Genomic DNA, 27,342 nt, shown 5'->3' with positions numbered 1-27,342 from the left:
AATTCAGGGAAAGTTTAACCCTTGGGTTTCAATTTACCCGCAGGTTGGAAACTGTTGCTCCAAATCAGGGGTGGGGAACCTTTCCATGTTGGAATGCCACATTAAGTTAGCTGTAATCTAATAAGGCCGCATACAAGAAACTTCAATTAGGTATACTTCAAAATGTACATTATTTTGTCCTCATGACTTACTAATGTTTTCCTTGTGGCTGTCAGTCGGGGAGGATTATTTCGTTGAACCTTCTTTTACTCTTTGGTATTTTAAATACGTTCGTTTTAAGATTAAAATTAAAATAATAAAAGACGAACAAAAACCATATCAATAAAATGAAAAGGATTTGTTGTACAAAATTTGGATTCATTCAAAAGGCCGCACTTAATGGCCTAGAGGGTCGCAGGTTCCCCACCCCAGCTCCAAATACAGCCTCACCAACGTTTTATATAACTGCAACATGACCTCCCAATCGATATGGATCTGAGCCCTTGCTCCACATCCACCCATTGACGAGATGCAGGTTAGAGTGGGTACCTACCAGGCACTTGGTTGCTGGTGTAGGTGGTGGTGGTGACCGTATATCCTCCCTGCTTCCAGTCCTCTGCATCCCCCTTGCCGTTCAGCGAGGGCACATTGGTGTTGATCCCGGAGTGGATGCCAGAATCCATGTAGCTCTGCTGCCAAAGGGCCACCTTGCTGGCCGACTCAGAATCATACGCCTCCATCTTTCACACTGCAATCACAAAGACATAGACAGCTTCAGTGTTAGTTTACTTTAGTTTAGAGATACAGCGCAGAAACAGACACTTCAGCCCACCGAGTCCGCGCCGACCAGTGATCCCTGCACACTAACACCATCCTACACACACACACTCGGGACAATTTACAATTTTGCTAAAGCCAATTAACCTACAAACCTGTACGTCTTTGGAGTGCGAGATGAAACTGTAGATCTCGGAGAAAACCCACGCAGCTCACGGGGAGAACGTACAAACTCCCGTACGGACAGTGGCCGTAGTCGGGATTGAACCCGGGTCTCTGGCGCTGCGAGGCAGCAACTCTACCGCTGCGCCACCGTGCCTGGGAAACTGGGACAAATCGAGTGACCAGAGAGACAACAACTCCTGGAGGCAAGTTACAACTGGAAGAGAATATCTCTCCGTCCGGTGCCCATGACAACGAGAGATAGAAACACACCCCCACACTCCGCTGTTGAGAGACTCTGCAATCTCACACCAACATGGTTCCATTTTAAAAGAGGCATACAAGAGTCACGGTGGAGCAGCGGGAAGAGCTGCTGCCTCACAGCGCCAGAGACCTGGGTACCATCCTGACCTCGGGTGCTGTCACTACGGAGTTTGCACGTTCTCCCTGTGAGCGCGTGGGTTTTCTCCGGGTGCTCCAGTTTCCTCCCACACTCCAAAGACGTGCAGTTTTGTAAGTTAATTGGCTTTTTGTAAATTCTCGTTATTGTGTAGGATAGTGCTGGAGTACGGGGTGATCGCTGGTCAGCATGGACTTAGCGGAACAAATTCTTGCTATTGAGGGAGTGCAGCGTAGGTTTACAAGGTTAATTCCCGGGATGGCTGGACTGTCATATGCTGAGAGAATGAAGCAGTTGGGCTTGTACACTCTGGAGTTTAGAAGAATAAGAGGGGAACTCATTGAAACATATAAGATTGTTAAGGGTTTGCACACGCTAGAGGCAGGAAACATGTTCCCGATGTTGGGGGAGTCCAGAACCAGGGGCCACAGTTTAAGAATAAGGGGTAAGCCGTTTAGAACGGAGACGAGGAAACACTTTTTCTCACAGAGAGTGGTGAGTCTGTGGAATTCTCTGCCTCAGAGGGCGGTGGAGGCAGGTTCTCTGGATGCTTTCAAGAGAGTTAGATCGAGCTCTTAAAAATAGCGGAGTCAGGGGATATGGGGAGAAGGCAGGAACGGGGTACTGATTGGGGATGATCAGCCATGATGACATTGAATGGCGGTGCTGGCTCGAAGGGCGAAATGGCCTGCACCTATTGTCTATTGCCTATTGAAGGGCCTGTTTCCATGCTGTATCTCTACAATGTGAATTCTAAAGTACATGGATTCTAAATCCATATCTTTCCAAACAGGAACTCAGTCCCTTCCGACCAACTCGCAGGCATCGCACTGTTACAAGTCTCTTGCACGCACTGCATCACAGTAAGACTTCCACTTCTCATTGATATTATTTATCCCAGGAGGGAAACCAATCTGCCAACAGTCATAAAAACACCTGACTCGCATTTATAGTTTTGTTCCTCTGGTTTAGTTTACATGGGGTTTAAGTTAGTTCCTGGGTAGGACCATTGTAGCAAAAACCAGCTCTTACACCCCAACTCTGCTCACCCTCTGAAAGATGGCCCAACTATCTCAGAATGCAACAGAGTCAACCAACCACATTGTCACAGGTCGGGGGACCCAACAAAGTCAGGAGTCAGAGGTTGTCGGGATAAGGCAGGAGAATGGGGTTGAGAGGGAGAGATAGATCAGCCATGATTGAATGGCAGAGTAGACTTGATGGGCTGAATGGCCTAATTCAGCTCCTATCACTTATGGCCTCATGAAGTCGATAGACAGCCTTCCCTGAAGGAAATCAGTGATCCTCCCATGCTTTTTACAAACATCCAGTAGTTATAGACACCAGCTTATTATTAAAATGTAACCAACTTGTTCAACTTGTTATGGGCAGCACGGTGGCGCAGCGGTAGAATTGCTGCCTCACAGCGCCAGAGACTCGGGTTCGATCCTGACTACAGGTGCTGTCTGCACCGAGTTTATACGTTCTCCCCGTGGGTTTTCTCCGAGATGTTCAGTTTCCTCCCACACTCCAAAGACGTACAGGTTTGTATTTTAATTGGCTCGGTGTAAATGTAAAACTGTCCATAGTGCGTGTGTGATAGTGTTAATGTGCGGGGATCGCTGGTCGGTAGGGACTCGGTGGGCTGAAGGGCCTGTTTCCACACTGTATCTCTAAACTAAACGGAGCAGTGGTAGTCAGATTTGAATTGTTGCCCGATCAATAATCCAAGCCGACAGATAAATCTGTAACGTGATTCCAGTCCAGTAACTAATTGGCCAGTCCACACAGGGGCCAATACAAGCACAGTTGCCATTCCTCTCACCATCATCAGGCAACACAGATAGTTGGCGGGACAAGAACAATGCCACTTAGCGGGTGATTTAAGAGTGAGCAGGCCACCTAGTCAGGTCCATGACAAAGACATTTGTCCTTGGCTACAATCCATACCTTCAATGGCATCAAAATCATTGAAACGCAGTTTGGTTTCCACTAAATGACGCGTCCATCCCTCCACAGGCTACGTCACAGGAAGCACATTCGGACACTCCTATTAGATTTGATTTGATTATTTTGATTTGATTATACCTTTAATAATCCTTTACAGGAAATTACAGTGCCACGACAGCTTCAAGACAGACATAACCCACACATTTCCTCAAATGGCTTCCATACTTAACAAGTAAAATACAAGTTAAAATACAATTAATTAAAAAAAGTGCAGTTATTATGCGCATTATATAACCTTATAGCAGCTGGTAAACAGGACTTCCAATGTCTCTCAGTTTTGCACATTGGTGCAATCAGTCTCTGACTGAAGATGCTGCTCTTGATCACCTTCAGGGCGTGGAGTGGGTGAGTGGGGTTGGTCATTATTGAACCCAGTTTGTTCAGAGTTCTGGCCTCTGCCACCTGCTGGACTGTTCGTTGCTCAGCCCCGCGACCACCGAGCCGGCCTTCCTGATTAGCTTATCCAGTCTGTTTTTGTCCGCTATGCGGGCGCCATCTCCCCAACAGGCCCCAGCAAAAAAACAGAGCACTGGCCACCACTGAATGGTAGACACTGCACAGCAGGGGTTGGCAGATGTTAAATGACCTCAGCCTCCTTAAAAAATACAGTCGACTTTGTCCCTTCCTGTACACCGCCTCCATATGACACTTCCAGTCCAGCTCACTGTCAAGCTGCACACCAAGGTACCTGTGGTTAGCGACCACCTCCACCTCAGTGCCCTTAATGGTGATTTGGTGTTGCTTGAGTCCTCCTCCTCCCCCTCCTGAAGTCCACAACTATCTCCTTGGTTTTTTTGGTGGTAAGATGGAGGTTATTGTGTGCACCTCCACTCCACAAAGTTACTTATTATGTCTCTATACTCCTCCTCATTGCCCCCTTTAATGAGGCCGACAACAGCTGTGTCATCCGAAAACTTCTGCAAAAAGCAGCTGTTGGTGTTATATTGGAGATCCGCTGTGTAGATGGTAAACAGGAACGGAACCAGCACAGTTCCTTGTGGAGCCCCTGTGCTGCTCAAGATGGTGCCCGAGACACTGTTCTGTAGGCGCACGTACTGTGGTCTGAGGGAAAGGTAATCCAAACACCACAGTACCAATGATGTATCCACTTTCATCTTCTCCATCTTCTCCCCTAGCAGTCGGGGCTGAATTGTGTTGAAGGCGCTTGAGAAGTCAAAAAACGTAATCCTTACAGTAACTTGCTCGCAGTTTAATTAAATACTCCAGATACAGATGTCCACAGAGGTTGGACTGGCCACAGAGCAAAAAAAAAAAAAACCTTGTCAGTTCAGTCCAGTTTTCTTTTCCAATTCAGTGTAGTTTATTGTCACGTGTACCGAGATGGAGTGAAAAGCTTTTGCTTGGTGCTAACCAGACAGCAGAAAGGCAAAGGTACACAAAAATGCTGGAGAAACCCAGCGGGTGCAGCAGCATCTATGGAGCGAAGGAAATAGGTGACGTTTCGGGCCGAAACCCTTCTTCAGACTGCAGAAAGGCAAGTCTGCAGAAGGGTCACGACCTGAAACGTCACCCATTCCATCTCTCCAGAGATGCTGCCTGTCCCGCAGAGTTACTCCAGCATTTTGTGTCTATCAGCAAAAGACTATACATGTTTATAATCGATCCATCCACAGCTTACAGATACATGATAAGGGAATAACATTGAATGCAAGGTGAACCCAGTAAAGTCTGATCCAAGAGTGTCCCCGGTGAGGTAGATAGTAGTTCAGGACTGCTCTCTGGTTGTGGTGGGATGGTTCAGTTGCCTGATAACAGCTGGGAAGAAACTGTCCCTGAATCTGGGCTTTGTCAGCTTTGTTGAAGGGTGTAGGCGAGAGAAGTGAGCCGATGGCTCAAGAAGCGATTGTTTGGATTATGTTTAAGTATTGACTCTTGGTCTGAAGTGTGTCCCTAGGCCACTTGCAGGCATTAGCGGAGATGTGTCCAGCTGCTGACTGCCTGTTCAATGTCCCCTGGGTGGGACTCGGCCCAGCTGCCCGACTAGACACAGATATAACTCGCAGCTAGTGTCTGTCCTCGTGCCATCAACCATCACAGCAGCTGGGATTAGATTTACTTGTGTAGGAAGGAACTGCAGGTGCTGGTTTAGACCAAAGATAGACCCAAAATGCTGGAGTAACTAAGCGGGACAGGTAGCATCTCTGGAGAGACGGAATGGGCGACGTTTCGGGTCGTGTCTGAAGAAGGGTCTCGACCCGAAACATCACCCATTCCTTCTCTCCAGAGATGCCGCCTGTCCCACTTACATTCACTTGTGATGTCCCAACAATAATGAGCTGGGACTAAAAGTTGGCTGGGGAGCGAGGGGGAGGCTGCTCATTGTGGAATTGGGCGGCAGTGACGCAGCGGGTTCGATCCTGACCTCAGGTGCTGTCTGTGTGGAGTTTGTACAATCTCCCCACGACCTGCGTGGGTTTGCTCTGGGTGCTCCGGTTTCCTCCCACAATCCAATGACAATGAGGTTTGTACGTTAATTGTAAATTGGTGTGTGTGTGTGTGTGTGTGTGTGTGTGTGTGTGTGTGTGTGTGTGTGTGTGTGTGTGTGTGTGTGTGTGTGTGTGTGTGTGTGTGTGTGTGTGTGTGATACTGTTAGTGTGCGGGGATCGCTGGTCAGCACGGACTCGGTGGGCCGATGGGCCTGTTTCCACGCTGTATCTGTAAACTAAACACGATACACCAATGGTTCGGGTGGTGAGATCTTGCCCTGCATCACTGTAAGATACCACAACAGCAACTCCAAGCAAGCGACAGCCCTGGCACTGATCATCACTTATTGACGTTGATTCTGTGACAATCATCAGTCTGCCAGAAATGATTACAGTCCCTGGTGGCAGCCTGTCCCCTGCAGGCAGATCGCCAGCTCCCTGTGAAGCTACACTTGCTTAATCTGGGCCAAACAGGCGACTACTTACTCCTTCACAATGTGCACGGGCACAACTCTGACCAACACATTTTTGTTGAATTTTAATTTCAAGTTTGCGTTGAACTTGCTGTGTGTTGTGATTGTTGGCCGACCAATTCCCCCTCCCCCCGGGATGAATAAAGTTCTATCATATCGTACATCACAGACCATCGATCCTGACCACGGGTGCTGTCTGTACGGAGTTTGTCTGTTCACTGTACAGACAGCACCCGCGATCCCGGGCGTCTGGTGCCGTAAGGCAGCAACTGTACCGTTGAGACACCTCTGTAAAGGTCGAGTCAGTGCGGAGGTCGCTTCACTCTGTACCCAACCCACGCACTCCCCGTCTTCCAAATTCCTTCACAGAGCAGTAATCTGGCACAGAGGTGAGTGATGTCTAGTCTACTCCAACTGACCAAGAAGCCCAGATTTCCGCCAGCCCCGCCGGCATTTACACAACTGGGAGGCAGATCGTGCAGATGCAGACGAGGAGGATCTCGAGAGCAGAAACCAGCATGGCAATCAGCGACGACCCAAAGATTTTAGATTTAGATTCCTTTATTGTCATTCAGACCTTTCGGTCTGAACGAAATTTCGTTGCCTGCAGTCATACACAGTAATAATAAATAGCAAAACATACAATAAACACAAATTAACATCCACCACAGTGAGTTCACCAAGCACCTCCTCGCTGTGATGGAGGCCAAGGGTCAAGATGAGAAATGAGCAAAACAGGTTCTATATCCTGCATGCTTCATACAAGTCCGAACCCGAAGCATTGATCAGTGCACACAAGACAAGAAAGTCTGAAGCAATCTGAACTTTTGTGGTTCCATCCCACAGATTGAAAAACAAATCCACCCACAAGGACAACAACATGAGAGGGAGAAGATGTCACCTTGCCCCTCTAGTCTGCTGGATATTTAATATCAATGACCTGCCCACGGACTCATCTCCTTCCCTGGGCCAGATTCCCCACAGTGATCTCCAGGTTCAAGAATAGCTTCTTCCAAACAACCACCAGACTCTTGAACCAACCTGGACAACCCGACCCCAGTAACCATCTACTATAGAGTTGTTTTTGTTGCATCACTTTGCACTGTTGATGGTCTGGTCACCCCGGCACTACTGATAGATAGACAATCATCAACAATACATTAAACCAGGAGGAAGGAACTGCAGAGGCCAGTTTACACCAAAGATAGACACAAAATCTGTGGAATTCTCTGCCTCAGAGGGTGGTGGAGGCAGGTTCTCTGGATGCTTTCAAGAGAGAGCTAGATAGGGCTCTTAAAAATAGCGGAGTCAGGGGATATGGGGAGATGGCAGGAACGGGGTACTGATTGGGGATGATCAGGCATGATCACATTGAATGGCGGTGCTGGCTCAAAGGGCCAAATGGCCTACTCCTGCACCTATTGTCTATTGTCTAAAATGCTGGAGAAACTCAACAGGTCTGGCAGCATCTCTGGAGATGAGGCCCGCTGAGTTACTCCAGCACTTTGTGTCCTTCTCCAGAGATTTACAAGCTCACCCCAAGTATTCGTGGCAGGAGTAGCAATGCTTCTTCCCTCTGCTCCAAGCGTTTGGAAGAACATGTGGCAATCAGTAACTCACTCCATTGGGTCGAGCCAAGGCAGACTCCACCACACCACAGCCTCTCACTGCAAAGCCAGAACAAATGACAGCACAGACTGGGAATAGCTCCATCCGAGACAGGCACAAAACTGCAGAGAGTTGAGGTCAAGACTCTAACTACGAGGAGAGTGGGGCAAATAGATGGGGTCAAGAGCGGGTTAGAGGAGCAGTGAATCGTGGACGCAGCCCAGACCATCATACCAACTAACCCCTTCCATTGACTCCATCTACACCTCACGCTGCCTCGGCAAGGCCAGCAGCATCATCAAGGACCAGTCTCACCCCGGCCACTCTATCTTCTCCCCTCTCCCATTGGGCAAGAGGTACAGAAGTGTGAAAACGCACACCTCCAGATTCAGGGACAGTTTCTTCGCAGCTGTTATCAGGCAACTGAACCATCCTACAAACAACTAGAGAGCAGTCCTGAACTACTATCTGCCTCATTGGTGACCCTCAGACTATCTTTGATGGAACTTTACTGGCTTTATCTTGCACTAACCAGTATTTCCTTTGTCATGCACAGTGTAAATGGATCGATTGTAATCATGTGTTGTCTTTCCATGACTGGTTAGCACACAACAAAAGCTTTTCACTGCACCTCGGTACACGTGACAATAAACTAAACCCAGGACTCGAGAGGGAGACCGATACAAAATGCTGGAGTAACTCAGCGGGACAGACAGCATCGCTGGAGAGAAGGAATGGGTGACGAGTCAAGTCCAGTTTATTTGTCACATACACATACAAGATGTGCAGTGAAATGAAAGTTGATCGTGCAAAACAACAGAACAGAACCAGTATCTACATTAATAAAGACACAACAGTAAATTAGTCCCTGGTGAGATTAGAATTTACAGTTCAAATCAAAGATCCTATAGCGGAGCAAGGTAGACCACTCCTGCTAAATGCAATGGGCTGACGTGTAGTACGCATCGGAGCGGAACGTGGGCCTTTTTTTCATCCATTTCAGTAACCCGACCCGACCCGCAGTGTAATCAACGTTGCGGGAGAACGGATTGTGTTAATAAATTATAATTCTGAAAATTAGGAGAAGATTTTCCCCAAATAACTTTCATTTTTATGAGGATGTTTCCGTAACCGGCTTCCGTCTCCGCACTAGTATCCTATCGGAAGCCGGTTACGGAAATGGGGCCGAAAATTACCCATGAATCTGCCCATGACCGTACTACGTCTTTTTCATCGAGTGATTTATCTTGCTTTGCTATAGGACCTTTTGTTTCTAATGGCCTGTGGGAAGAAACTCCGTCTCATCCTCTCTGTTTTCGCAGCGTGACAGCGGAGGCGCTTGCCTGACCGGGTGGTCTGATTCGGGCGGAGACCCCTTCTTCAGACTGAGAGGGAGACTGGGAACAGTAGAAGATCACATCTCAATGAACAGCCACTTGGGCAACATTTCAGTCAGTGAGCCTTGTGCCTCAGAAACCAGGTTAGACAGCCAGCTGACGCAGAGGGCAACTGTTGCCTCGTCCACATCCACCCATCGGGTGGGAGAACGTGATGTGGGAAACCAAGGATGACAGAGAAGGTTGTGGTTGCTCAGAATGCTGAGTCAGTCGTCTCCTCCACTGTGTGATGCTGCTGTACTTTCAATGGCAGATGGATGGCATTTAACCCACCCATCACCTGCCAGGCAAGGAGGATATTAGATCATAGAACACGACAACATGTTTAATTCAGTTTACTCTATTGCCATGTGTACCGGGGTGCAGCGAAAGGCTTTTGTTGCGTGCCAACCAGTCAGCAGAAAGGCTATACATGATTACAATCGAGCCGTCCACTGTGTGCAGATACAGGATACAGCAAATAATGTTTAGTGCAAAATAAAGTCCCGTAAAGTCTGATTATAGATAGCTGGGATATGGGAGGACCTGCGAACAGACGCTTCGGTTAAAACATTCATCCCAAACATGATGCCAAATTAAATTACTATCCTCTGTAACCCCTGCACGTAATCCATATCCCTGTATCTCCCCGTATCTCTCCGTATCTCTCTGTATCTCCCCGTATAGAAACATAGAAAATAGGTGCAGGAGTAGGCCATTCGGCCCTTCGAGCCTGCACCGCCATTCAATATGATCATGGCTGATCATCCAACTCAGTATCTGTACCTGCCTTCTCTCCATACCCCCTGATCCCTTTAGCCACAAGGGCCACATCTAACTCCCTCTTAAATATAGCCAATGAACTGGCCTCAACTACCTTCTGTGGCAGAGAATTCCAGAGATTCACCACTCTCCGTATCTCCCCCGTATCTCCCTGTATCTCTCCATATCTCCCAGGGAACCTGAACACTAACAGTGCGGGAAGGAACTGCAGATGCTGGTTTAAACCGAAGATAAACACAAAATGCTGGAGTAACTGGCGGGACAGGCTGCATCTCTGGAGGGAAGGAATGGGTGATGTTTCCGGGCGAGACCCCGATTCAGAAAGCGTAACAATGTGGGTTCGGCACCACACATCACACGCTCGCCCATGAAATCAATCTGACATTGTATTTATACAGAAAACCTATAAATAAAGTCTAATACCGCTTGAAAAATATGCAACGGGGCCCAGGTGCATAAGTGGGATGAAGGTGCCTGAGGGAAATTGACTGAAAGGATCCAAATTCAACACTGGAGAAGCTGCAAGAGATTCCATCCATTACTTAGTCAGCGTCCAAATCCAATGGGGATTCATCTACCCCGCCATTCAATCATGGCTGATCTATCTCTCCCTCTCAACCCCAGTCTCCTGCCTTCTCCCCATAACCCCTGACACCCAAGAAAAGCAGTGAAACAAGGTTAGTGTCCCTGCCTCAGGTAGAATGCAAGAGGTCAAACTCTGCATATTGATATTTTTAATGTGAAGATTGATAGATTCTTGATTAGTACAAGTGTCAGGGCTTGTGGGGTGAAGGCAGGAGAATGGGGTTGAGAGGGAAAGATAGCCCGACTCAGTTTGACGAAGGGTCTCAACCCGAAACCTCACCCATTCCTTCTATCCAGAGATGCTGCCTGTCCCGCTGAGTTATTCCAGCATTTTGTGTGTATTATAGACCAGCCATGATTGAATGGTGGAGTAGACTTGATAGGCAATAGACGCAGGAGTAGGCCATTTGGCCCTTCGAGCCAGCACCGCCATTCACTGTGATCATGGCTGATCATCCACATTCAGTACCCCGTTCCTGCCTTCTCACCATATCCCCCGACTCGGCTATCTTTAATATAAACGGCCCAACTCTGCTCCTCATGAACTTGTATTGAGGACACCTGTATCACTGCGGGTGACAAGAGTTACTGCGAGAGCAAGATGGTGACGCAACACTATCCCACAGACTCAGCACTTGTGACTCTGCCTCGGTCCAGACTAGTCCCCACCCTTCAGCAACATGCACCAGTCATCATAATATACTCACTCCAACAAGCAGGGGTGTGAGCAGAAAGTGCCCGAGGCACAGATTAACGTTCTATTGTTGATGATGTGACTGACAAGCCAGTAGTTGGGGTGTGGAACAGGGCAGACACAGGTCCTGTGCCCAGTCACACATCACACAGTTAAAACACACCGCCCACTGGACGGCTTGGAAAGAGATAAACAGACTGACTCACTGTCGGGAAAACTATGAATATCTCTCTTTTAATCTCGAGTTTCAGCCCAGTTTTGATTTGATTCATGACTGAACACAGTCACACACAGGTTCCTGGGAAACGCCCTGTCAGCCACTATGTTTTGGTTTAATTAGTTAGTGAGATACAGTGCGGAAACAGCCTCTTCGGTCAGAGTCCACGCCGACCAGCGTTCCTTGCATATTAACACCACCCTACACACACACACACACACACACATTAGGGACAATTTTACATTTAACCCGAAGCCAATTAACTTACAAACCTGTACGTCTTTGGAATGTAGGACGAACCCGAAGGTCTCGGTGAAAACCCACACAGGTCACGGGGAGAAGGTACAGTCAGCACCCGTAGTCAGGATCGAACCTGGGTCTCCGGCGCTGTAAGGCAGTAGCCCTATCGCTGCGCCACTATGCCGCCCTTCGGAAGCAAAGTGCAGATGCTGGTTTATAGCGACGATCGACACAAAGTGCTGTAGTAACTCAGCGGGACAGGCAGCATCTCTGGAGAGAAAGGATCAATGTTCTCCGGAGATGCTGTCTGACCCGCTGAGTTACTCCAGCACTCTGTGTCCATCTGTCAGGCAATGTGTTGCAAGTAGTTGAAAACGAGAATCGAATGAGAGCCAATTACACAGCCAGGAAAATCTATGTCCTCAGAAAAAATGCCAACTTAAAGAGGAGAAAGAATCGACTCCTTGGTGTAAGAAAGAACTGCAGATGCTGGAATAATCAAAAGTAGACACAAAATGCGAGAAAAACTCAGTGGGTGAGACAGCATCTATGGAGAGAAGGGATAGGCGACGTTTCGGGTCTCATCTGGTTGCCATCCAGATGTTGCAGATGTTGATTGGAATCTAGACAAGGAGACCCACTCCATTAACGACCAAGTTTGCTAATGACACTAGAAGCATAGAGTGATACAGCGTGGAAACAGGCCCTTCAGCCCAACTTGACCACACCGACCAACGTGTCCCATCTGCACTAGTCCCACCTGCCTGCGTTTGGCCCATATCCCACTAAACCGGTCCTATCCATGTACCCGTGTAAATGTTTCTTAAACGTTACAATAGTCCCCGTCTCAACTACCTCCTCCGGCAGCACGTTCCATACACCCACCAACCCTTGTGGTCACAAGGTCACCCCTCAGATTCCTCCACCCACCAACCCTTGTGTGGGGAAAAAGGTCACCCCTCAGATTCCAATTAAATCTTTCCCCCTTCACCTTAAAGGTAGGCAGGCACTACACCAGGCAGAGTTGCAAGTATGGGGGAGGAGGGCGTGAAGGGGCTTTAGGAGATATGGACAAGAATGAGACCAATGGAAAACATCACGGAGAATGCGAGGTCATCCACTTTGGTAGAAAAGGAAAGCAAAGGTTGTGTATTTATGGAACAGTGAGAGATTGGATCGTGTTGACATTTACAGGGATCTGGATATGTTTGTAAGCAAGTTACAACAAGCAGGCTTGGCGATCGCTTCACCCAACACCTCCGCTCAGTTGGCACTAACCAACCTGATCTCCCGGTGGCTCAGCACTTCAACTCCCCCTCCCATTCAGAATCTGACCTTTCTGTCCTGGGCCTCCTCCATGGCCAGAGTGAGGACCACCATAAATTGGAGGAGCAGCACCTCATATTTCGCTTGGGTAGTTTACACCCCAGCGGTATGAACATTGACCTCCAATTTCAGGTAGTCCCTGCTTTCTCCCACTTTCCCCTCCCCTTCCCAGCTCTACCACAGCCTACTGTCTCCACCTCTTCCTTTCTTCTTCCTGCCCCCCCCCTCTCCCACCGCCACATCAGTCCGAAGAAGGGTCCCGACCCTGAAACGTCACCTATTTCCTTTGCTCCATAGATGCTGCCTCACCCGCTGGGTTTCTCCAGCATTTTTGTGTACCTACAAGTAATTAAAATAACTTTCAGGATTGTTCTATATTTGTCTATAATCTCCGAGTATTCTGTTCTGCTTCTTCTTCTTCTTCTTACCCCTCACATCACTTCCTGGTAAAGGGGCGACCAGAACTGCACACAATAGTCCAAATGCAACCTCACAGATTTATAAGGCTGCAACATGACTTCCTGTCCTGGCATTTCCCCTTCCCCATCCAAGTCGCACCAGCTTCTCGTTTTCACCCAACAAACAGCTAACAGTGGCCAGTTTCCGTTATCATCATTACTTTTTTGCAAGTAGACAAAAAATGCTGGAGAAACTCAGCGGGCGAGGCAGTAACTATGGAGAAAAGGTGTAGGCGACGTTTCGGGTCGGGACCCTTCTTCAGACTGAAGGGGGGTCTCGACCCGAAACATCGCCAACTCCTTTTCTCCATAGATGCTGCCTCACCCACTGAGTTTCTCCAGCATTTTTTGTCTACTTTCGATTTTTCCAGCATCTGCAGTTCCTTCTTAAACATTACTTTTTTGCATATCTTTTATCCATTGTCCTTTACCCCTCCATATCATCGTCTATATCTCTCGTTTTCCTTACCCCCACAACCAGTCTGAAGAAGGGTCTTGACCCAAAACATCACCCATTGATGCTGCCTGTCCCGCTGAGTTACTCCAGCATTTTGTGTCTCTCTGAGATCGCAAACTCGTTTACTCAGGCTGGAAGAAAACTTTAAAAGTCCTCACCTCCCCAGTGTTGGTGAATCGGTGGTTATGTGCCCTTCCAAACAAATGGCAGTCTATTGGGCAAACATTGCTCACACACTCCAATTAGTTTTGTTTAAGAATGCAAAGATACAGTGCGGAAACAGGGCCTTCGGCCCACCGAATCCACGCTACCCAGCGATCCCCGTACACTAACACGACCCGACACACACTCATGACAATTTACAATTACCGTAACCAAATGAACCTACAAACCTGGAAGTCTTTGGAGTGTGGGAGGAAACGGGAGAATACCCACGCGATCACGGGGAGAACGAACAAACTCCATCCAGACAGCACCCGTAGCCAGGATCGAACCCAGGTCTCTAGAGCTGTGAGGCAGCAACTCTACCACTGCGCCACCGTGCCGCGAAGGGGTACTCAAAAACTAGATGAAGATAGCGCCAGAGGGATCCCTTGTAACACTGTTACATCCACATTGCAACTGTTATCATTATAGATCAATGCCAAATAGTTTGAACTGAATGTACAAGGTTAATACTCCAAAATACAACAGCGTAGCATCTGTGTAAAGTGTACAGATTGCAAGTCGCAAGAAGCAGGGTCAAAGTTGGGAAGCAACATCAACCTAAACCATGGCTTGGAAACCATGCAGAATCAAGTCCTCTATTGAAATTCTAAAGGGCCTGTCCCACTTACGCCATTTTTTCGCCGACTTGCCGGCACCCGTCAAAGTCGCAGCAGGTGGCCGAAAATGTTCAACACGTTGAAAATCCAGCGGCGACCAGAAAAAGGTACGACTCTTTGGGCGACTACTCACGACCGTACAGGCGACACCCCGCGGTGTTTGGTGGTGAGCAGTCGCCCAAAGAGTCGTACCTTTTTCTGGTCGCCGCTGGATTTTCAACATGTTGAACATTTTCGGCCACCTGCTGCGACTATGACGGGTGCCGGCAAGTCGGCGGGAATTTTATTTTTCGCATAATGGGACAGGCCCTTTACAGAGCCCCAGTTTTGTTGCAACTGCACAAGTTACAGTTTTTGCCTGACATACTTTAAGTCAAATTGCTAGATAACTCAGTGGGTCAGGCAGCATCACGGGGGGGGGGGGGGGGGGGGGGGGGGGGGGGAAAAGGACGGGTGACGTTTCGGGTCGAGATCAACACCTGATGCTCTTTGTTTTTTGCATTTTAAAGTCAAGACAGGATAACATTGATTGGAGACGATCAGCCACGATCACAATGAATGGTGGTGCTGGCTTGAAGGGCCGAATGGCCTCCTCCTGCACCTATTTTTTATTTTTCTAACATTGCAAATATTTATGTTTGGAACTGCAGATGCTGGAAAAAATCAAAGGTAGATAAAAAAATGCTGGAGAAACTCAGCAGGTGAGGCAGCATCTATGGAGCGGAATAGGTGACCCTTCATCAGAAGGGTCTCGACTCGAAACGTCACCTATCCTTCGCTCCTCTCCTTGCAAATATATAAAATCAGTAAAGCTAAAACTAAACACACAGCGGAACTGGTTGTCTAACCCCAGCGAGGGGAGATATGATCGCAGCTGGGCATCAATCCACGGCTGATTAAATCACACACAGCAGCCTCCCACACACATTCCAGGGACGATTTCAGATGGAAACAATCAGAGTGCATGGGTGTGGGTGGGGAACGACACAGGTAGGTTTAGGAGAACCTGGAAAACAATGTAGACAAAAGTGCTGGAGTAACTCAGCGGGTCAGGCAGCATCTCTGGGGAACATGAAAAGGTGACATTTCGGATCGGGACCTTCTTCAGACTCCTCGACCTGAAATGTCACCTATCCACGTTCTCCACAGTTGCTGCCTGACCCGCTGAGTTACTCCACCACTCTGTGAAACGTCACCGACCCATGTTCTCCAGAGATGCTGCCTGGCCCGTTGAGTTACCCCAGCACTTGGAGCCCTTTTATGTATTTATCAGCATCAGAGTTCCTTGTCTCTACTGGGAGTTTAACAGGCTGAATGGAGATCCAGCCCGATGTTAGGACCTGCATATGATACAGCACTCCAAACCAGAGATATAGAAGGGTACAGTGTTTGATCTGTCATTTTCACACCTTACCCTTCCATATCCCTAGACTCCCTCCCTGCTGACTCTTAGCCTCAAGAAGAGTCTTAACATAGAAACATAGAACATAGGTGCAGGTGTAGGCCATTCGGCCCTTCGAGCCTGCACCGCCATTCAATATGATCATGGCAGATCATCCAACTCAGTATCCTGTATCTGCCTTCTCTCCATACCCCTTGATCCCTTTAGCCACAAGGGCCACATCTAACTCCCTCTTAAATATAGCCAATGAACTGGCCTCAACTACCTTCTGTGGCAGGGAGTTCCAGAGATTCACCACTCTCTGTGTGAAAAATGTTTTTCTCATCTCGGTCCTAAAGGATTTCCCCTTTATACTTAAACTGTGACCCCTTGTCCTGGATTTCCCCAACATCGGGAACATGAAGTCTTGACCCTCAACGTTGCCCATCCCTTCTCTCCAGAGATGCTGCCAGCACTTTGTGTCTACCTATTGTTCAAACCTTCATTCACATTCATCAGCAGATGTAAAACAGGTTCTGTAAAACCTTACATCAGCAGCATCTGGGAACAATTGCATTGTAAGTATATTCCTTGAAGCATTGAAGAGAAGCCACACAACACACATTGATTAATGCGGCTAAAATCCAGGTTACTAGAACAAACACAAGTCCCAGCAACTTAATAAAGACATTAGACCTTAGAGATCCAGCTTGGCCCCAGACCCTTCGGCCCACCGAGTCAGCGCTGACCAGCGATCACCTCGTGCACCAGTGCTATCCTACACACTTGGGGACAATTTACAATTAAGACAAGCCAATTAACCTACAAACCTGTACATCTTTAGAATGTGGGAGGAAACCCGTGGACCCAGAGAAACTCCACGTGGTCACAGGGAGAACGTGCAAACTCCACACAGACAGCAGCCGTAGTCAGGATCAAACGTTTATCAAACCTCCTCTCCCTATAGCTAATCCCCTCACATCCAGGCAACATTCTAGCCAAGCACACCATCAAACTAATGTACGTCTGGCACAGTGTGGCACTCTGAACAGCCATCTCGTTCCAGCTTTGGAACAGCAAGACACTTTTTACAAGTAGGAAGGAACTGCCAATGCTGGTTTATACCAAAGATAATGCTTTGTTCTGGCCTTTTCTCACCTGTGGTCCCCCCCCCATCCCAATTTTCAGTCTGAAGAAGGGTTCTGACCCAAAATGACACCTATACCTTTTCTCCAGAGATGCTGCCTGACCCGCCGAGTTACTCCAGCATTTTGTGTCGATCAAGGGACTTTTTAACTTTGGCTGCTGAAACACTTAAAATCTTAAGGGTGGCACGGTGGCGCAGCGGTAGAGTTGCTGCCTCACAGCGCCAGAGATCCAGGTTCAATCCCGACTACGGGTGCTGTCTGTATGGAGTTTGTGCCTTCTCCCTGTGACCGCGTGGGGGTTTCTCTGTAGTTTTCTCACGCACTCCAAAGGCGTATACGTTTGTAGCTTAATTGGCTTTGGTAAAAATTGTAAATTGTTCCTAGTGTGTGGAGGATAGTGTCAGTGTACGGGCTGGGGGGGGGAGGGGGCGGGGGGGGGCGGCGGGTGGAATGGGGGGTCGTTGGTCGGCGTGGACTCGGTGGGCCATAGGGTCTGTTTCCGTGGAGTATTTCCAAATTAAAGTTCGACTGGAAAGCAGATGTTTACTGTTTCCACTACCGTAACTAATCCGTGAAAGGGAAAAATCCTCACTGCTGAACTCAATTAAAATAGCTGCACATCCCCAACCACTCAGCTCAGAGATTACCAGCAAGACACAGATCCCAACACCCACAGGCACGGTGATTTAGGGACTAGGCACCAGCACAAACCATGGGGCCAACAACAGCACACACACACACACATATATATATATACACATATGTACACACACATCTATACACACACATCTATACACACACACATTTATACACACACACACACATCTATACACACACACATCTATATACACACACACACATCTATATACACACACACACATCTATATACACACACACACATCTATACACACACACACACCTATACACACACACACATCTATACACACACACACATCTATACACACACACATCTATACACACACACATCTATACACACACATCTATACACACACAATCTACACACACACACAATCTATACACACACACACACACATCTATACACACACACATCTGTACACACACATCTATACACACACACATCTATACACACACACATCTATACACACACACATCTATACACACACACATCTATACACACACACATCTATACACACACGCACATACCCACACACACACGCTGGTGAGACCCGCAACTTCACCTGGGGATTATCATCAACAATTAGACAATCGCACATAACCCCCTAGGTGATAAAATTTATATCCTCATAGATTCTAGGAGCAGAATTAGGCCATTCAGCCCATTAAGTCTATTCCGCCATTCAATCATAGCTCATCTATCTTCCCCTCTCAACCCCATTCTCCTGCCTTCTCCCCATAACCCCCAACACCCGTACTAATCAAGAATCTGTCCATCTCCACCTTAAAAATATCCATTGACTTGGGTAGGAAGGAACGGCAGGTGCTGATTTAAACCGAAGGTAGACACAAAATGCTGGAGTAACTCAGCGGGACAGGCAGCATCTCTGGAGAGAAGCAGTGGGTGACGTTTCGGGTCGAGACCCTTCTTCAGACTTGACCATTGACAGCCACCACAGCCATCTGTGGTAATGAATTACACAGATTGGCCACTCTCCGACTAAAGAAATCCTCCTCATCTCCTTTCTAAAGGTACGCTCTTTTATTCTGGGGCTGTGGTCTCTGGTCCTAGACTCTCCCACTAGCGGAAACATCCTCTCCACATCCACTCTATCCAGGCCTTTCACTATTCAGTAAGTTTCAACGAGGTTTCCCCCTCATCCTGCTAAACTCCAGCGAGTACAGGCCCAGCGCCGACACCTTGCCCAGTGTGACATAGATGAACGATAAACCCCAGCGAGTACAGGCCCAGCGCCGACAAACACTCATCATATGTAAACCCACTTGTTTCCTGGGATCACTCTTGTAAACTCATAAAAGACGCTGAGAAGGTGAACACCAAGACATCATCACTCAATTATTGAAGGGAGGGGAGGATAATGGGATTTAGGGGAGAGAAACATCGAGAGACAAATGACAAAGGGGCTGTTGTTGTTCTGTGGTGAAAAAAAACAATCCTGACGTGGAGACTGGAAATCCATGGAAACGTGAACAGTTTGAGACATTCCCTCCCGCCTCGACAACAGTCTGGTAACAATCTCTAAACACTACCGTGCATGGGCATCGGAAGCCACATCTGCCCCACCACCCACACAGTCACTGCATGTGTCGGAAGGAACTGCAGATGCTGGTTTAAACCGAAGATAGACACAAAACACTGGAGTAACTCAGCGGGTCAGGTAACATCCCTGGAGAGAAGGAATGCGTGACGTTTCGGGTGGAGACCCTTCTTCAGACTTAGTCAGTCTCCTCAGTCCAAAGAAGGGTCTCCACCCGAAACGTCACCCATTCCTTCTCTCCAGAGATGCTGCCCGTCCCGCTGAGTTACTCCAGCATTTTGTGTCTGTCTATCCAGCTAAAAGGGGATCGGGCAATGTGAATTGCGGTTGTGTGGTAAATATTGTAGCCACAAACACAGGATACATGAACATTAGGATGCGTGGTGGAGTACACGGTCAAGCTGGCCCTGACCAGAATCCTGGGCAGTCACGGTTATTAAACAGGAATTGTGATGGTGGGCGACTCCTCTCCCTGCCCGGAGACTGAGATGGAGAGGCAACAAAGGAATGGAGTAACTCAGTGGGTCAGGCAGCATCTGTGGAGAACATGGATAGGTGACGTTTCACAGAGTGCTGGATTAACTCAGCGGGTCAGGCAGCATCTGTGGAGCACATGGATAGGTGACGTTTCACAGAGTGCTGGATTAACTTAGCGGGTCAGGCAGCATCTGTGGCGAACATGGATAGGTGACGTTTCCGACTGGAGAAATGTCCTGAACCAAACATTGCCTATCCATGTCTTTATTTAATTTAATCTCTAGAAATACAGCACAGAAACAGGCCCACCGAGTCCATGCCGACCAGCGATCACCCCGTACACTAGCACTATCCTACACACTAGGGATAATTCACAATTATTACCGATGCCACCGAACCTACAAACCTGCACGTCTTTGGAGTGTGGGAGAATATTGGCGCTATATCTGTAAACTAGATTCTGCAGGAGAGACCAAGAGGCACTTTTAAATACTGATGAACACAGTAGATAATATTTAAACAACACTAAACACCAATACATCAAGCACTACTTTACCACATGGGAGACTCACGATAAATAAAAAGCCTCCACTTTATCTCAGTTGTCAACAAACTCAACAAAATTTAACATTGGTTGCAGTCGTCACTATATTTCAATGGAGACCACACTTCAATGATATTTAAGCAAAACACAGATTGCTGGAGGAACTCAGTGGATCAGGAGACCATTCTATGCAGGGAATGGACAGATGATATTTCAGGCTGGGATCTTTCTCCGTTCATTCCTGCCACAGATGCTGCCTGACCCACCGAGTTCCTCCAGCACTTTGTGTGTGTGTGTGTTTGTTGAAGATGCCATCATCTTTTATTTCCTGGTGTTTTCGATAACACGTCACTGGGGACAAAGTTCCACCCTCGGTGGAGCTGTGAAAGGTAACATTGAATGGACAGACCATAAATGGTTTGTAAGTCAGTTAACTGCTGTATGTTTTTGGCTTCCCACATCACTCCTTATCTCGATGACGCCTTCCCTGTCCTTGGATAATTCAGACTACTTTGTTACTCATGCGTTGATTAGCCGGCTCTGCAGAGCGAACAGTGACTTTTGACCTGCCGCACAATAGAACCTGTGTCGGAAACTGAACTCTCACCCCACATTCTATCCAGACGGGTTGGGGACTGAGGGCATGAGAACGTTTGTTGGAATTGGCAAGCGTCAACAGCCGGGAGCATAACACTGTGGGAGTGCTCCACTGTAGGGGAGATATTTTGGGAGATAAGACGATGCACAGTATTATGCTCCTGGCTGTTCCAGCCAAGAGCGGAGCTCACTATCAAAACATGGAGGGGACGGGGGACAAATTTTTTTGACGGCCACGCGCGCATGCGCACACACACACGCGCGAGGCTTCGGAGGCTCAATCCAGCGCTAAAAGCGGAGGTTTTAAAATCGGGATGACAAAAAATTGGGGGAGATGTCCCCCACCTCTCAAAACATGTCCCTTCTGGCCCCCCCTGGGCTTTCCGCCCCTGGTTCCAGCTGCTACGGTCAGGCAAACGCCTTCGTTGCCATGCTGTGAGAACGGAGAGGCTGAGAAGGAGTTTCTTCCCAGAGGCCATTAGGACTGTAAACTCCTATCTCACCAGGGACTAACTTTTACTGGACCACTCTGCTGCTTTCTTTTTAAAAATTGCTGTTTTTTTCCCTTTTTCCTTCCACCCACAATATTTAATATGTAAAATAATATGTGATTCTGTTCCATTCTGTTTGTAGTTTGTTTGTTTGTCCTTTTGCACAAAGTCCGCGAGCATTGCCATTTTTCATTTCACTGCACATCTCATATGTGGATGTGGCGAATAGACTTGACTTGACTTGAACCAAGACCCTAGTCTTTTAGTATTTAAGAAGGAACTGCAGATGCTGGAAAATAGAAGGTAGACAAAAGTGCTGGAGAAACTCAGCAGGTGCAGCAGCATCTAAGGAGCGTAGGAAATAGGCAACATTTCGGGATGAAACGTTGCCTATTTCCTTCGCTCCTTAAATGCTGCTGCACCCGCTGAGTTTCTCCAGCACTTTTGTCTACCCTAATCTTTTAGTCTACTTTATACAGCGTAGGGTACACCAGTGCTACCCTACACACTAGGGACAATTTACTGAGTCCAATTAGCCATGAAACTGGCACATCTTTGGAGTGTAGGAGGAAACCGGAACACCCGGAGAGAACCTACAAACTCCACATAGACAGCACCCATAGTCTGGATGGAACCCGGGTCTGCGGCGCTGTGAGGCAGCAGCTCTACCCGCTCTCAGCTGCATGAAAAGATCCCATGAATATCTCTAACATATAAAACATATAAAATTATAAAAGGACTGGACAAGCTAGATGCAGGAAAAATGCTCCCAATGTTGGGCGAGTCCAGAACCAGGGGCCACAGTCTTAGAATAAATGGGAGGTCATTTAAGACTGATATGAGGAAAAATAACTTTTTCACCCAGAGAGTTGTGAATTTATGGAATTCCCTGCCACAGAGGGCAGTGGAGGCCAAGTCACTGGATGGATTTAAGAGAGAGTTAGATAGAGCTCTAGGGGCTAGTGGAGTCAAGGGATATGGGCAGAAGACAGGCACGAGTTATTGATAGAGGACGATCAGCCATGATCACAATGAATGGCGGTGCTGGCTCGAAGGGCTGAATGGCCTCCTCCTGCACCTATTTTCTATGTTTCGATGTTTCTAAACTAAACTAAAAGACTATTGCAGAACGAGAGAATGGTATCAGATGACTGAAGCCAGCCAGACAAAAGGATTTTAAAATGAAAGTTACTGGAGAATGTTAAAAGCGTTGATTGAAAACATTTCCATCATGAAGTGGAGGAGATGAGAGTGGCAGCTGATTGTGAAGGGGTTGGATTAACAACCAACTCTGGGTCAAGGAGTCAGAGTGAACCTGGATTCATGCTGAGGCAGGCAAAGCAAGGCAACAAGGCTGGAATGCACAATGTCCACACATCCCAGATGCACATTCCTGGAATAACACTCATCAGATGTAACCGGCAGACAAGAGGCCAATACCTCCCCCCCCAGCCCAGGCCAGGCCAATGCAATCAAGTCAAGCACAGGGAAGGTACACAAAATTGCTGGGGAAACTCAGCGGGTGCAGCAGCATATATGGAGCGAAGGAAATAGGCGACGTTTCGGGCCGAAACCCTTCTTCAGACTGATAGGGGGTGGGGAAAGAAAGAAGGACAAAGGGAGGAGGAGGAGGAGCCCGAGGGCGGGCAGATGGGAGGGTGGGAGGAGACAGCTAGAGGGTGAAGGAAGGGGAGGAGACAGCACGGGCTAGCCAAATTGGGAGAATTCAATGTTGATGCCATAGGGACGCAAGGACCCCAGACGGAATATGAGGTGCTGTTCCTCCAATTTCCGCTGTTGCTCACACTGGCAATGGAGGAGACCCAGGACAGAGAGGTCGGATTGGGAATGGGAGGGGGAGTTGAAGTGCTGAGCCACCGGGAGGTCAGGTAGGTTATTGCGGACTGAGCGGAGGTGTTCGGCGAAACGGTCGCCCAACCTACGCTTGGTCTCACAGGGAAGGCTGTGGAGACAAAGTCAGTGGGTATATTTAAGGCCGAGATAGATTGTGAAAGGCTTGGATAGAGTGGATGTGGAGAGGATGCTTCTACTAGTGAGAGGTATTGGCCTCTTGTCTGCCGGTGGGTGGGACAGTCTGGGATCAAACCGGTGGAATTCTTTGCCACACAAGGCTGTGGAGGCCAAGTCATTGGGCATTTTTAAGGTGGAGATTGATAGATTCTTGATTAGTGCGGGTGTCAGGGGTTATGGGGAGAATGCAGGTGAATGGGGTTAGGAGGGAGAGATAGACCAGCCATGATTGAATGGCGGAGTAGACTTGATGGGCCGAATGGCCTGATTCAACTCTTATCACTTATGATCTTATGACACTGTCCCCAACGAGATGTCAGCACTTCAACTGCAGGAGTTCCCAAACACACAAGTTATAGGAGCAGAATTAGGCCATTCGGCCCATTAAGTCTACTCTGCCATTTAATCTCCCTCCCAACCCTCCCCATAACCCCCGACACCCGTACTAATCAAAAATCTATCAATCTCCACCTTAAAAATACCCAATGACTTGGCCTCCACAGCCTTCTGAGACAATGTGATATCTCCTTCCTAAAGGGATGCCCTTTAATTCTGAGGCTGTGACCTCTAGTCCTAGACTCTCCCACTAGTGGAGACATCCTCTCCACATCCACTCTATCCAAGCCATCCACTAGCTCACTGCAGTGGTCAGTCCATAGCAAATGTAGCAGCAACAGGACCAGGCCATTCGGCCCAGGTGGGAGGCACAGCGATAGAGTCGCTGCCTCACCACCAGAGACCAGGGTTCGATCCCGACTACAGTTGCTGTCTGTACGGAGTTTGTACGTTCTCCCCGTGACCTACGTGGGTTTTCCCTGGTTCTCCGGTTCCCTGCCACACTCCAAAGACGTGCAGGTTTGTAGGTTAATTGGCTTCTGTAAATTGCCCCCAGCGTGTGGGATAATGGGGTTATTGCTGGTCTTGGTGGGCTGAAGGGCCTGTTTCCATACTGTACCTCCAAATTAAACATCACAGGACTCGGTGCGACGACAAGAGCTATGGAATCTGGGTCAGTCTCAGAGATGCCCCCATCCCTTGGGGCGGGCAAGGAGAGCTATTTCTGCACATATTAAAATATTAATGTTATTCAAATTGTGTTGACATACGGATGGCCAACAAAGAGCTCAGAGACCCTTAAATATTCACCACCAAGAAGTGTTGCCTGATTGATTTTGACATTTTCAGTCCAAGCCTTTAGACATAAAATGATGAAATATTCAGTTACTTTCGATGCAACTGGCATCAAAAGCCCATCTCTCTGTCTTGCATGCTTAGTTTAGTTTAGAGATACAGCACGGAAACAGGCCCTTCGGCCCACCGAGTCCGTGCCGACCAGCGACCCCCGCACACTAATACTATCCTACACACACACACACACTGGGGACAATTTACAATTTTACCCAAAGCAATTAACCAACAATCCTGTATGTCTTCGGATTGTGGGAGGAAACTGGAGCACCCGGAGAAAACCCACGTGGTTTGGGGGAGAACGTACAAACTCTGTATAGACAGCACCTGTGGTCAGAATCAAACCCGGGTCTCTGGCGCTGTGAGGCAGCAACTCTACTGCTGTGTTACTGTGTTACGGCTCCAATGTGCGAGATATGCCTCACTGCAAATAACAGTAACTGAGAACATCACGGTGAAAGTACATCAAAGAATAGTGAGGGAATTAATCCAACATTCTCCTCAGCTCCTAAACTAAACCTCACTAAACAACAAACACAACACCAGGGCTTGTTCCTTCTGCTGACTTCTCAAAGACAACTTCTCGCACTGTGACCCAAACATCTCGACGTCCTGCTCCATCCCAACTCCAGCACTGGGCATCCACAGGATTCGAGGTTCATCAGGATGGAGGCGCGAGGTTTTTGTGGTTATTTACACAAACATGGTCTCATATTGTTTAAGAAGGAACTGCAGATGCTGGAAAATCGAAGGTAGACAAAAAATGCTGGAGAAACTCAGCGGGTGCAGCATCATTTATGGAGCGAAGGAAATAGGCAACGTTTCCGACCGAAACCCTTCTGGTCTCATATTCCTTGGCAGTCACTCAACCCACGCCATACTGATGAGTGGACCAAACAATATCACCAGCAGCTTGTCCTGGACCAACCACATCGAAGCAATGGGCAAGAAAACACCTCTACTTCCTCAGGAAGTTCAGCTTGTCCCCAGCAAACCCCACCAACCTCTGCAGGTGCACCGTAGAAAGTATCTGATCAGGACACATCAGAGCATGGTTCAGGAACAGCTTCATCACAGACCGTAAGGAATTGCAGAGAATTGTGGACGTAGCCCAGACCACCACGCAAATCAAACTCCCATCCATTGACTTCATCTACACCTCACGCTGCCTCGGCAAGGCCAGCAGCATCATCAAGGACCAGTCTCACCCCGGTCACTCCCTCTTCTCCCCTCTCCCATCAGTCAAGATGCACAGAAGTTTGAAAACGCACGCCTCCAGATTCAGGGACAGTTTCTTCCCAGATGGACACAAAATGCTGGAGTAACTCAGCGGGACAGACAGCATCTCTGGAGAGAAGGAATGGGTGACGTCTCGGGTCGAGACCCTTCTTCAGACTCCCGGCTCTTTCCGGACAACTGAATAGTCATCTCATCAACCAAAAATCAGTCCTGGCCTCCCATCTACCTCATTGGAGACCTTTTGAACTATCTTTAATCAGCCGTTATTGGACTTTTACTTGCACTAAACGTTATCCCCTTATCCAATATCAGTACACTGTGGACGGCTTGATTGGAATCATGTAGTCTGTTCACTGACTGGTTGGCACGCAATAAAAAAGCTTTGCACAGTACCTTGAATACATGGCAACAATAAATTAAACAGATCAATCCCACCGAGACCCTCCCCGACATTCTCAACCACCCCCTCCCCATTCCCACCCCTCCCTCTCCCCCCCCCCCCCCCCCAACAAGAAAGTCCACAATCAGATTCCCCCTCTATCCAAGACTATGCGTCATGTTCATAAGTGATAGGAGCATTTGATTAGGCCATTCGGCCCATCAAGTCCACTCTGCCATTCAATCGTGGCTGATCTATCTTTCCCAATTCAACCGCATTCTCCTGCCTTCTCCCCATAACCTCCGACACCCGCACTAATCAAGAATCTGTCAATCCCTGCTTTAAAAATATCTACTGACTTGGCCTCCGTGCTAATGAATTCCACAGATTCACCACCCTCTGACTAATTAAATTCCTCCCCATCTTTCTAAAGGTGTGTCCTTTAATACGGAGGCTGTGATCTCTAGTCCCCAGAGTCCTGCAGTGCTGTGACTGCCTATTGCAAGCAACTATCTACATTTTTGCGTAAACGATGCAAGATCTCTTTATGAACCTTGTGAGCCAACACATTCCAGACACCAATCATCCTGACGTTTTCCACCAACCTCAGAGAATTTTAAAACAACACAAACTTGTAATTTTTGAGAATCTCAGACCTTTTCAATCTTCACAGCCATCTGTCAGGCTTCCCCCAACTCACATTACCTGTCTGGGCATTTTAAAGAGCCCTCATTATAATCGAGAAGCCTACAGACCAGCCTCCTGGGCATTTCACCACTGCACATTCTGCTCCATAGGATGAGATTCAATCAAATCCCAATCATATATTGTGTCT

The 27,342-nt window shown here is 48.0% G+C and overlaps 1 protein-coding gene across 3 annotated transcripts in view; it reads right to left on the bottom strand.

The window, feature by feature from the left end:
• Positions 1-27,342, bottom strand: part of LOC116981859 (junction plakoglobin) — a 62,567-nt gene that overhangs the window by 21,221 nt on the left and 14,004 nt on the right. For all 3 annotated transcript variants that reach the window (XM_033035000.1, XM_033035001.1, XM_033035003.1), the window contains exon 2: positions 533-727. In XM_033035000.1, coding sequence (XP_032890891.1) covers positions 533-719 — 187 coding nt within the window. In that variant the 5' untranslated portion in view covers positions 720-727. The remainder of the gene's footprint in view (positions 1-532; positions 728-27,342) is intronic.

This window comes from Amblyraja radiata, chromosome 16 (assembly GCF_010909765.2).
Source record: "Amblyraja radiata isolate CabotCenter1 chromosome 16, sAmbRad1.1.pri, whole genome shotgun sequence".
Classification (NCBI taxonomy): Eukaryota; Metazoa; Chordata; class Chondrichthyes; order Rajiformes; family Rajidae; genus Amblyraja; species Amblyraja radiata.
Note: the sequence above shows the minus strand (reverse complement) of the source record. Positions and strands in the feature narration are given on the sequence as shown.